This window comes from Cucumis melo, chromosome 12, assembly GCF_025177605.1.
Source record: "Cucumis melo cultivar AY chromosome 12, USDA_Cmelo_AY_1.0, whole genome shotgun sequence".
Classification (NCBI taxonomy): Eukaryota; Viridiplantae; Streptophyta; class Magnoliopsida; order Cucurbitales; family Cucurbitaceae; genus Cucumis; species Cucumis melo.
Genome location: NC_066868.1, coordinates 24,997,650 through 25,010,877, shown reverse-complemented (window position 1 = coordinate 25,010,877; position 13,228 = coordinate 24,997,650). Strand labels below are relative to the sequence as shown.

Below are 13,228 nucleotides of genomic sequence, written 5' to 3'. Positions count from 1 at the left end.
TTTTAAAATATAGTTGATTATTGTCCCTAAACCTCTACAACTATGAGAATTATAACAAATAACAAAGGTTGACTAGTCAACTAATAGATTTTTTAGAATGTCAAGTCTATTTTTCAGTGACTATCATTGAAAGAATTATTTCTGATAGTCGCAATTAATGACAACAATTGATAGTACATTTCTCAAATTGAAAGCTATCGATAACTATCAATAATAACAAAAATTAGTGATTATGACAACTATATATCAATGACAATAACAATCGGTGACTGCTACTATCACTAATAGTTTTCAATTTTGAAAAACAGGAAAAAAAAATCTTTAAAACGGTATTTGGACATAAATTTTGTAGGCTTTTACCAATTTTGTGCTATATATGCATTTGTTATATATATGTGCAAATTTTGGCTTAAATGTCATTTAGGGGTGGCCCTCACCATTACCCTTTTCATTACTTTTGTTAGCCATTATTCGACTATACCATAAACCAACTCGAACCACTTGATTTCAGAAACCCTATTTCAAAATTTGGGCCATTTTACTTTTTTTTTTTTTTTTTTCCTTCTCTTGTTTTTAACTTTTTTTCTTTTTTACCTTTTAATTCTTACTTTTTGATTTTTTTTAATTTAAAAATGAAACGGCAATAATACACAGTCCCCAACTAAATTTATTCTTTTACTTTTCCTTAACCAAACAATTCAATCTCATATTTTCTATATATTATTTTTAAAATTAATCTTTTTCTTTCAAGAAAAAATCAACCAAGTGCTTCTGTTTCTTTTCTGTTTCAAGGTAAATAAGCATTTGAAAAATTTCCACAAATAAAAAAAAAGTAGAAAAAGAAAGTATTGATAGACTATCCATTTAATAGACATTATATAACTTCTATTAAAGTCCATGTCAAACTATTTGGTCTTATAGAAAATGTATAAATAGTGACTCTTTTTTCTATTTAAAAAATCCATAAACATGATAATATGAACGCAACTTAATTAGCTTGATTTTATTATCAAATTGAAAGTTGAAACGTGAAAGACTGGTTAAAAAAATCAAAGTAATGCAACATAGAAAAGGACAAAGAAAATGTATAATATACTTAAATTAATTAGCACAAAAAGAGACAGACTATGAAGTCAACCATGTGTTGCTTTTTTTCTTTTAACTTCTCCCACAAATTCAACTTAGATCTTTGTTATATTTGCATTTATTTCATTTTATGGTACAAATGGAAATAAAAGATATCTATATATATAGACTATATCCTTTTTGATCATGAGTATACTGATCCAAGTTGAACTAAATTTCCACAAATTAAAATAAAAGGAAATAGAAAAATGAAACCTCGTAAAATCCAACGGATGAAAATAAATATTAGAAACTTTGGAATGTGAGAAACATAGAAAATTGCAACATTACATAAAAAAAGAGGGAGATGTTAACAAAGACTTGGATAACCCACAGTGATTATGGATTATCTGGAATGTGAATAGACAATCAGAAAGAACCAAATTATTACAATGATAATGATACAAATGAAATTTAATTCTCACCTAACGTCCACTAAACTATTCTTTTTACAAAGTGATCAGCCCATCCCCATACTCGCACCTAACGTGCAATAAAGAATTCCTCTATTCAATATATAATTTCTAATGTGCTCTATTTGTTGTGTTCGATAACTTATGTTGCATTTAATATTCTTATGTAGCTTGGACAATATACATATTCTTTTTCTTCTGAAGTTAATTATGATAAGACCTGGATTTTTTTTTTAATAATGCATTTTTAAAAAGTAATGTAAAAAATAGAGTGAGATTCGAGTACACGACTTTGCTTGGAAATTGTAGACGGGGTCCACGACTTCAATGCATGGATCCCACTCCCTCCTTTTTTAATTTAAAGATATTCAATATATATTTATTTAGTGTTTAATACGTGGGCCCCACACGTATTAAATATATATTTATATATTTAAAATTAAAAATAAATAACTTGTGGTATATATATATATATATATTTTGGGTTTTTTAATAAATGCATTAAATTTTTTAAAACAAAATTAAACAAACCCAATCTTTTGAATTTCTATTCTACCAAATTTCGTTATTCGAACTAAGCTAAGCAGATAAAAGATGAAAAATAAGTAAAAAATTTGGAAATATTTTTTTTAATAATGCATTTTTAAAAAATAATGTCAAAAATAGGGTAGGAGGCAAACTATTGACAAAAATAGATGTATTATTAAAAACAATATTCCCAAATTTTGTTGGATTTTATTTATATAAATTTGATGTATTTATAGAATACTATTGTCTTAATTTTTTTAAGCTCGTTTTTACTTATTTTTCATCTTTTATCTGTTTTACTTAGTCCGAATAACGAATTGGTAGAATAGAAATCCAAAAGATTGAGTTTGTTTATATATTAATTTTGTTTTAATATATATATATATATATATATATATATCTATTTATATATTTATGTAATATTTAATATATATATATATATATATATATATATATATATAATATATTTAAATTTAAAAATAAATAACCGGGCACACATATTAAATAATAAATAGATAAATATATAAATATATATTTATTACGTGTGGGACCCACGTATTAAGTCGTGGACTTCGTCTACGATTTACTAACAAAGTCCTGTAGAGGGTACACGACTTCCACATATCACTCTATTTTTTACATTACTTTTTAAAAATGATGCATTATTAAAAAAAAAAAATCCTAAGACCCTAAACAAACAAATATGTAAAGTTTAATTAGTAAATTGTTTTTTTTTTTAACAAGATACTAGAGGGAGGGATAAAAAAAATTAATGCACCAGAAGACTTAAACCAAGTTGACATTTTTTGTTGTTTTTTTGTGAACAAATAACTAAGGTAGTGTAGTTAGTAGACTCACGCAACCAAGTTCATCATCCAAAAGCATTGTATTGATGAAACCAGATAGTACAAAGGAGCTAGAGAGAAACTTGAGAACAAACAATAAAGGCAGGGACAGGTTAATTATAGGAAAGCTTTCTAATATAATTGAGCGCAAAGGGTGTACTCTTTGTTTATTTAAAGGCATCGCTTTTGGACTCAAATGTTAAAGGAGAAACGATGAAACATATAAGGATGTAAACTATTAAAAAAAATGCATAAGTATCACAACTGTTGAAGAAAGGTTGCTTCTGAAAAAATGAAACCAAATGTTTTTTCACTAGTACTTTGCCTCTTTTTTGGAAGTGCTGCATTTCCTTCCTTTTTTTTCTCTAATTATTGTAGAATAAGCTTCGTCCACCGTTTGAGATGGCTTAAGAAGGAATTGGGAGCAAAGTGAGGAATACGAATCCTTTAGTCCCAGAAGAAATAGCATTAGTTTATCTCTTTCCATGAGCTCAATGTGATCAACAATTGCAATATTGGAGGAAGATTGAGGCGAATTAGTACAGGTTGAAGAAGCTGCTTCATTCCATAATTGCTTGAGATTTTCGTAGTAAGTTTTAATGGATGTCTTTCCTTGACGATGAAATGCAATCTCTTTGTAAATTTTAGATAATATCGGAGTATTGCTTTCAGGATTATTTTGTTCATTTGTATCTGATAAACAAATTGAGAGTAAAAGTTAAGAAAATAAGAAATTGTGAGAATCAATAAACACAAATTTAAAAAATTTAAACCATAAATAAACAAAATAGCCATCAGATATGATCTGAATTAATAAATCAGACCTCATTTGATAAACAATTGATTTTTAGTTTTTCGTTTCTGAAGGGTTATCTTTGTTTCCTTACAATGATTTCTTTACCGTGATTTTAAAAATCCACACTAAGTTCTAAAAACTAAAAAAGTTCAGACCATGCTAAATGTTGATAGTTTGAAATTAAGCTTCTTGCTCATAATTAAGTAATAATAATAATAATTAAAAACATCACTGCACATAGGATTAATCAAAGTCAAACACACTTTAGCGTGCTAAGTCATAAAAAAATGCATCTTATTTGATATAACTAGAAGCTATTATTTTGATAAGACTTTCTATAGAGTTGTAATCTCTGGTATGATTTAGATGTGATCTAAGTTATTCTACTTTAATTCAAACGTTACAATAACCCAAATAAAGAATGCGATAACAAAAAAATATAAATATAAAAAACATAAAACTAAAAATGAAGAGCTTGTTTGGTAATACTTTTATTTTTCTGTTTTTGATTGAACTAATTAATTCTTTTTTAATTTTTTAATTAAGAAACTTGTTTTTAAAATTTATTGAGAAAAATTGAAAATGAAAAGAATATAGTTTCAAAAGAATATATTCTACTAAACTAACTTATCAAACATATATGTTTTTTTTTTAATAAACAAAAATTGAAAAATTAGAAAGAAAAACAAAAAATTGAAATGGTTACGAAACTTTCATCCAACTAGGCTTTCCTGTTTTTGATGAATGAGATCTAAACTAAACTTTCTAACTTCGTGTTTGCCGTAGATCTATGAATTTTTTTTTAAAAAAATGTTTGAAGTAATATATGTAAAAGCTCACCGTCGTGAATAGAAAGTTGTTGAAGATCACGAGTTCTGGCAGGGCTGGGAGAATGATTTGGAGAATAATCAGAAAACTTTTTATGACTCAAACCCGAACCATCCTTACGAGAGCCACACCCAACTGCTTTGCCTTTCTTAGTTGTGCGCCGATTGGATGTGGTACTGGGAATTGCTGACTGAATGGTTAATTCAGGGGCAGATGTGCTGCCAGGAAGATGGGCAGGTGGCGTCCTATTGGGGTTGGATCTCCTCGGACTAAGAATCCCTCTCGATTCCATATTTCGATTTGCAACCTTTATCTTTCTGTCTGATGTGATGTGAGAACTTGACTTTGGGGATTTAAGATGGGAAACAAAAAGGGTAATTTCTCAGATCAAGCCAATGCTTGTGTTCATGATGACAAAGATAAAAACAATGAATTAAATAAAAGCAATAATGATAAAGGAAATTTAGGGAAAGGAGATGGTGGACCCCTTTGTGTTTGAATGTGTCATGTGGCAGGACATTGGGTTTGGGAAAAAAAAATTGAAGGAAAGAGACACCAAACAAAAGAAGAAGAAAGGATTTGGTAAGTCCTTTACTTGGGTTAGTTTGGTTATGTAAGGATTTGTATTTGTTGAGTTCATTCATGAATTTTACTATTAACATTTCTCTTTTAAGTTATTGTAAATAATTAGGAAAGGTTATTATCAATTTAAGTAAAAGATTTCTAACCATTTGAGAAATTCAAAAGACCATAGATGAAAACGTTATCGAATAGTGTTAAAAGTAAAATCTTCTCGTTTTCGTTTTTCTTATTTTGATTGTTCTTTCCAACTAAACAAATTTCAATTTTAATCTAAATTTACTTTCGTACAAATCAAAATGTAATTTAACAAAAAAAAATTTTATTTTTTTTATTTGCTTCAACTTCTTCCTCCAACATAAAGACGATGTAAAAAATAAAATCATCAATGATGAGGATGTTATAAATGTGTCAACCTAGTTGAGATATCTTACTGAAGACATGAATCATTTATTCATACACTGTCCTAAAGCCCACAAGCTTTGGCAACTATGGAGTCTTGAAACGGGCATTCCTGTGACTAATACAAATGTAAAAGACCTCTGTTTGAACTTATGCAGGTTAACAAGCAGTAGTGCAAAGAATATCATCAGTTTCAATGCGGCCATAGCTACCTTATGGACAATATGGGTAGGGAGAAACAAACTTATCTTCACAGAGAAAGATTCAACCTACCAGAACACATGGAAAGATATTTGCTCCCTCACTGGAAGCTGGTCCTCAAAAAGCAAAATTTTCAAAAACTACAGTCAAGCCTCAATTGCATTAAACATAAATGCTTTCTGTAATCTACCTATGTAAAAGGAAAACACTTTGTACTTCCTTTTTTGATAATAAAATTTGTGATAGGGTAGTTCTTCTCTAGCTCCCTTCACTAGTATCTTTAAAAAAAAAAAGATCATTCTTGTTCTACCGGTATCCTACTAAAAATTAACAAAATCGTTGATAAATAAAATGGTAGAAGTTCAAAAGTAGGTCTTACACAACTTCTAAACTAAATGACAAATATTGCAACTTGATGGTAACCAACAATATGGGATCCTCGTTGGGATAAATAGCTAATAATGGTTTATCTTAACGGTACATTATTTACTTTAAATGTGACATATTCATCATTGTGTTGTTTTTTGATAACCAAAAACTAATTAAAGTGCAGATGTTTTCCTACAAATTCTTAAAACTCAACTCTCACAAGTATCTTTTTCAAAAAACACAATGATGAATATGTCACATTTAAAGTAAATAATGTACCCAACAATTATCTATTAATATATAACTTTCAAATGTCTTAATTTTGTGGGTAACTCAGCCAAATTAAAATATGCTTTTAACTTTCAACAATTATGGCATATCCATACACATCTTAGAAAAACAACAAAAGCTAGAGAAATTTGCATTATGTGTGATGGTCACTGCTACAATGATCAGTGGAATCTTCACTTTTCTTTTTATGATATGCAATAAAGAAGGGTCGCACTGAAAGCCTTGCATCAGTGCGAGGCTTGTTATATTTTTCCATTATATGTAAAGGCTTGGTACGAGTCATTTTGTTAGACTTATTTTTATATTATGTAAAGACTTGCATCAGTCTTTCTTTTTTCTTTTCTTTTCTGAGTACTAACTTGTATTAGGTTCTGAGTACTGAGTTCTTTCTTAAAAAAAAAAAACTTGTATTAGGTTGCGATTGCTATCGTTTGATAATTTAATAAAATAGACGATTGCCAGCCCATATTGTTCTCTTTCCCCTACTAATTAATATGATCTAATATTAAGTAATTTTTCTTCTTTATTTTTGAAGTTGTAAATCAGTGTCTTCTTTGTCTACAAAGTCAAGTCAATCCCACCCCAGAATATCGAAAACATATCCCTGCCTTGACATATAAATGGATTAATAGTTGTACTGGAATATCCCAACTAGATTGGTACTCTTTTGGTACTAATATATTGTATCAATCTACCAATGATAAATAAAAGATATGGAGGGATTTTTACTAAATCGAAAAAATAAAATTTAAAAAGTAGTTGTGTTTTCAAATATACCAATGATAAACACCGATAGACTAATATCATATATCACTAATAGACTTTTCATCATGCTAAATTGGAATAATTAGAATTTTGAGATGATTTAGGTAGCTTTACTAATTAAATTGGTTAGGTGAAAATGATACGTAGAATTAAGTAATGATAATTCAATAAACAAATACTTTGAATAGGGAAAATTTTGTCTCGACCCAAGCTAGGTTCTTCTTAATATTGAATTCTTCAAATTTACCTTTACTTTTGCTATTTATCTTTCTTGCAACCGAAAACAACTCCAACCCCCCTTGGCTAGATAAATTCACGTGTCCCGTGTATTCGATCCGAACTTCTACTGGAACTAGCTCTTAGTTTGTAATTAAGTTAAACATTTAATTTGGATTTGGGCGACAAAATCTGTCAATTATTTAACTTTTTTTTTCCACGTTGAATAAACCATTAATTTAAAGGATGGTTAATTAGAGATTAACCATTTAAATCAAGATCCATAGTGGTAAACGCTATTTAATTGAAATTTTTCCTTGACAAATAATTTCTTTGATTTTTGTTAAAGAAAATTTAAAAGGAGAAACAATTCCCCACTAGAATTCCCTTCTACACGTTTTCGCACCATCAAATAATTAATGCAGAATTTTGTAAGGATGAGAAATGAAAGTAGAGGGTGAGGCCGTGAGGACGTACCCTTAAAAGAGCAAAGAAAGGAAAATAATAATAATAACCATAATTTTATTTCAATTTCAACGAAAGGAAAAGACTAAAGATCAGAGCACGAGATGTGGATCCAATCAAACATTACATTATTAACGTAAAAAAAAAATATCTCAAGATAATTAGAGTATTATATTGGAGAGTATGGAGAGTTTTTAGGAGGATTGTGGTTAATAATTTCTTCATGGTCTTTTGCTTTTTAATCTTATTTTTTCTCTCCATTACCATCAGCAGCTGTATCATGGTCTTTTGCTTTTTAATCTTATTTTTTCTCTCCATTACCATCAGCAGCTGTATCATTAGTAGTAGTAGAGCTGTAATTAACAGAAATTTCACTTCCCTGATGATGTAGTGCCTTTGACTTTCCAATTGATATGGACAATAGCTCGGTAGCGCAAGCCATGAGTAGAGTCTGTGCAGACACAAAACAACCCAATAAAGGACTATTCACCAAACGTCCTTCACTTTTCAGCATATTAACCATCTCCTTCATTCTCGCTATCAGATCATCCAATGGAACTGTTAGAGAAGAGCCCGAGTTCTGATCAGTTTGTGCCTTAATTTTGGTTTCTCTCTTCTCTTCGGACCTGTTGTCGCGGCTATTCGACCCTGACGTCTTCTTACCACGGGAATTTTCTGGAGTATCTGGTCCCACTTCAATGTTGGGATCGGAGTTGTTTGATGCGCTTAGTTTACTGGGTGATGATGGTTCGTTCACGGTTGATGCGGACAAAAGCTGCTCAGTCCAATTCTCGAGCTGAGTGAACGCAGACATAAACGAAGCCAACAATGGACCATTCACCGAATCCTTTTTCCCGTCCACGCCTTTCAGCTTCTTAACCAGTTCCTCCACTCTCTCTATCAAATCATCCAATCGATCAACGCCCGAGCTCCAACCCTCCTTCAATTTTAACCGTTTGTCTCTATGCTCGTGTTCGGAGGTGTCGTCGAGGCTAGGTGACCGCGTCCGCCTCCTACCATGGGATTGAGTATCTTCAGTAGGCCCCGGTTTAGAGATGGAATTGGAGTTATTGTTGGATGGTGATGAGATAGCAATTAAACCTACGTTCCAAATTGGTGCGGGGATATAGGGTAAGGGTAATTTGTTTAATTTGGAAAAAACCTCGTTAGTCCGAGCCTCGAGCTGATTGTAGGCAGAAGAAAACCAAGCCAACAAACAATCACTGATAGCCTTTTTTCCGCTAACGCTTTTCATCTTCTTAACCGTTTCCTCCAATTTCACTATCAGAAAATGCACCGACACGTTTCGGGAGCTCCAATCCTCCATGGTATTGTGTTGTGTTGTATCGTGCCTTATCATGCATCAACCTCCTAACTACATCCAAACCAATTTGACTTGAGGAATTTAAGTAGTTTTTTTATAAGAACATAAACACATAAACATCTTTTTGAAAATATACGTCAGCCTCACTAGATGCACTAAAGCAATCTAAATAGCTGGGTACTCTAATAATATCCTCATCATCCCCCACTTCATTTATATTCAATAAGTTTGGAATTGCATGATAATATTGATGAAAAGCCGTAGACATGTGCAGCAGAATTAAAATGTAATTTACTATAATCCAAAATCTAACATTTAGAAATTAATAACATGCAATTTCTTAATTACGAAATTATGATTTAGTGATCATACCTTTGTCGTAGCTCTCAAATTCCCATAATCTCTCCACGAGCTCGTACTCTAATCCACTATTTTTTGAACTTAAAATCGTTGTAGAGCTTGATAGGTAAAGGATTTGAAAGGGAAAGATGGATTTGGAGCGATATATATCACGATTCAGGTGGATTTGGAGTGATATGTATTAGGATTCAATTAGGAGCTATATATATATATATATATATATATATATATATATATATATATATATGAGAATGGAGCAAAGACTATTATTATTATTATTTATTTATTTATTTATTATTATTATTATTATAACATAAGTAGATGCCAAAAGTGGTGGGTGGCAGCTGAAAGCAACTTTTTTTTGACTTTCAAATTGCTAACGTGGATTGGCCACAATTATGGAGTGTAGAATGTATTAAAAATTTAGACAGTGTGAAAAGCAAACACTAATTTTGAAAATATCATAATTGTCAATAAAGGGTTTTCATAATATATCCTTTAATTTTTCTTAAAAAGAAATGTTAAAGCCAAATTAATACAACTCCTTTTTACTTCAACTTTTAAATTATTTTAGAAAATGATACAATATGGTCGTCCAAAGGTGCATCCAAGCATCCCACTAGGTGGCATCTTTTAACACTCTCATCATGTCCCTCATTCATTAATGGAAAGGAGGTACAAAATGAAGATCTTGTATCTGGAGGACCAAAAACCGTGAGTTTGTGAATATCCTCTCAAACGTTGATAGTGCTAGCAAATCTGTTGTTGAAAGTTCTATTGTTTTTCTCATGAACCTTAAATTTGCCACCACAGTTAGCATTAAAATAGATAATACCTTTTTGATCTATTTTTGGTGTTGATAGAGCATAGATTTTCACATACGCTACCACAATTATAATTGTTGTTTTTCCACCCTATCAAGGCTTCAAGCTTGTTCCATAGGGATTGGGAGGTGTTGCATGAAGGGAAGAGATGGTTTGTAGTCTCACCATTTTTATGACAAAATCACACACCGGTTTGGGCTGAGGCAATGATTTTTCGGCCTTCTTTGAAGAATATCAAAAGTGAAGACTCCATTATGCATCCAGACCAAATGAAAAGTTTGCATTTTTTGGGAATTTTGGACTTCGACGGAGATCGACGTAGATTGGATTCATTGTTTTGAATTAGAGAAGAGTGAAGAGCTTGCTTGATAGATATAGTGGAGAACATACCATTTCCATATTTAACTTCCAAATTGGAGCATTGTGGCCTCTGCTGTCAGATGGGGCTATGAGAGAAGCTTTAATGAAGTTCCAAAGTTGATAGAAGCATTTTGGATTTGTGGTAGCACAAAAAGCCTTGGAGCAATAGTTATGAGAGGACTTTTGTTACTCCACATGTTGTACCAGAAGGACAAATGTTCCCCATTGTTGATCTTCCAACCAGTTTGCGCATTAAACCAATCAACATCTTTAATGATGGATCTCGAAAGGAGTATTCATGTTGTTGTATTTACCAAATAGAGGGAAACTGTCAGCGTGGGCTAGTGCGTATTTGGCGTCAATAAACTTTCTCCAAAGAGCATGTGGGTTTAGAGTGATATCTCTAAATTGTTGTCAAAGCAGAAAAGAATAGGACCCAATAAAAATTTGAGGTCTCAAGAGTAACAGGAGAGTGATCAGAAGTAACTCTGGGCATCAATTTGCAGTAGTGGTTGGTGAATCTAATTTCCCATTGTGGCGTGTAAAGGAAACGATCAAAGCGAGATAGCACAGTTTAATTTCCGAGATTTGACCAAGTGAATCTTCCATTTATATAAGGAGGATCAATCGAATCGTAATTTTGAATGAAGGAGTTACATTTGAAATTATTTGTTTATAACAATAAAACATTTTCTAATATAGAAAAATAAACTAAAATATTTATAAATTTCCAAAGTCTATTGATATATGTCTATCAAACTATGGATATTTAAGATGATAATTCCCATCTTTACTTTTTCATATTTATGACTTTTGTTTAAATAGAAAACATCAGGTAAAGGCTTGGTATGACTCATTTTTGTTAGACTTATTTTTATATTATGTAAAGACTTGCATCAGTCTTTCTTTTTTATTTTCTTTTCTGAGTACTAGCTTGTATTAGGTTCTGAACACAGTTCTTTCTTAAAAAAAAAAACTTGTATTAGGTTGCGATTGCTATCGTTTGATAATTTAATAAAGTAGGCGATTGCCAGCCCATATTGTTCTCTTTCCCCTACTAATTAATATGATCTAATATTAAGTATTTAACATGCCAGCCCAATGGTATTCTTAAGTAGTTGATAGGGAGAATAGATTTAGTAAACCCCCCATCTTCCTGCGACTTTATCAGTTCTATCACTGGAAACATTGATCGGGTATATAGAGGATTTTTCGAGATTCATCTTTAGCGCCCAGTAGCTTTTTCAAACATCTTGATAGCCATCCAAGAATTTGGTAGATATGTGTCATTGTTCTACACAAAAAGAAAAGATAATATCATCACTATCAGCGGTTGTGTGACATTACAACTGCCAAAACAAACACCTCTACTGCTGATAAACACATAAATTTAAACAAATATAAAACTAAAATAAAATTGTTCCAGGTAATTTTGAACATTTAGAGTCAAACAAAAAAGTGGTTGGATTATTTAAAGTTTGTAACTAGCTTCAATATTTTTCAAAAATGGTAAATAATTGTAAATATAATAAAATTTGTTAAAATATATCGTTAATATAAGGTTATGGATAAATTTAATTATATTACTATCTTTGTAAAATGTTACTATATATTTATTTCTATCCATTATAGTTAGTAATTATTTAAGTATAGCAACAAAAATGCATTTTTCTTTGCAGTTAGTTCTACACCAGCTGATGTCATATTACTCAATGCATTTTTTTAAGAATACTACCATGTGCATAACGTTGACTTGTAGTGTGAACTATAGATTTCATATTCTATTTTCTAATTAAATATGACAATGGCAGCTATAATTTTTTTTCCTAAGGAGAGACAAAGACAGCTTTTTTTGAATAAAGATACGGTGGGTCAGTAGGTGCACCCGGGCATCTCCACTAGGTGGACACCCCCTTAGCACCATCATCATACCCGCTTCATTAAAATATAACAATTACAATACACGGAAGCAGGATGGCCCAAAAATAAAGGGCTTGAGAACAGCCCCATAAAGACAAAGTACAAACAGAGAGTAGTGAAAACTAAGGAAGAGCAAACTACCTAAATCCATTAAGGTTTAGTGCTATGGAAGAAGCTTGATAATTTGAAAAAAGAGAAGATCTACTGGTCCATAGTCCTGCAAGAGCTTTTATATCTTCCCAAATTTCTGCAACTGTTTTTTCTTTCCCATTGAAGATACGGGCATTCCTCTCCAACCAAATGTTCCAAAGGGCAGAGGCATAGGTGTTGTAGAGAATGACATTCTTCTTTGTTTTCTGTTTCCAGCTGCACATGGTAATACATAGATCCTTTGGACTGAGGCAGTTTACATTGCTGTTTAAGTGTGATGATATTAATCTCCAAATAGACTTTGCAATGGGGCATAGGATAAAGAGGTGTATTCTGTCTTCGTCATTCCTCTTACACATTACACACCAGCTCGGTCTAGAACAGAGATTTGGCAATCTCTTCATAAGTTGTTCAGCAGTGTTCACACTATCATAGAGCAGAGTCCATATGAAAAAGATGCATTTCTT

The 13,228-nt window shown here is 31.3% G+C and overlaps 2 protein-coding genes across 2 annotated transcripts; both read right to left on the bottom strand.

Moving 5' to 3' along the window:
* Positions 1-3,052: 3,052 nt before the first annotated feature.
* Positions 3,053-4,955, bottom strand: LOC103485124 (uncharacterized). The gene is made up of 2 exons (XM_008442596.3): positions 4,548-4,955; positions 3,053-3,604 (listed from the first exon to the last, which is right to left on the bottom strand). Exons 1-2 carry the CDS (start codon positions 4,825-4,827, stop codon positions 3,225-3,227), a joined length of 660 nt encoding a protein of 219 aa, XP_008440818.1. The 5' UTR covers positions 4,828-4,955; the 3' UTR covers positions 3,053-3,224.
* A 3,038-nt stretch (positions 4,956-7,993) lies between these two features.
* On the bottom strand, positions 7,994-9,691 carry LOC103485133 (uncharacterized). Its single transcript, XM_051080070.1, has 2 exons — positions 9,520-9,691; positions 7,994-9,198 (listed from the first exon to the last, which is right to left on the bottom strand). The coding sequence occupies exon 2, from the start codon at positions 9,181-9,183 to the stop codon at positions 8,125-8,127; it is 1,059 nt and encodes a 352-aa protein (XP_050936027.1). The 5' UTR covers positions 9,184-9,198; positions 9,520-9,691; the 3' UTR covers positions 7,994-8,124.
* Between the last annotated feature and the right edge of the window lie 3,537 nt (positions 9,692-13,228).

Excerpts from the sequence above, each read along its gene's own strand:
- LOC103485124 (XM_008442596.3), bottom strand. The coding sequence starts at position 4,827 with ATGGAATCGAGAGGGATTCTTAGTCCGAGGAGATCCAACCCCAATAGG. Across the intron at positions 3,605-4,547 it reads ACAACTTTCTATTCACGACG|ATACAAATGAACAAAATAAT; the intron begins GTGAGCTTTTAC and ends TTTGTTTATCAG.
- LOC103485133 (XM_051080070.1), bottom strand. The coding sequence starts at position 9,183 with ATGATAAGGCACGATACAACACAACACAATACCATGGAGGATTGGAGC.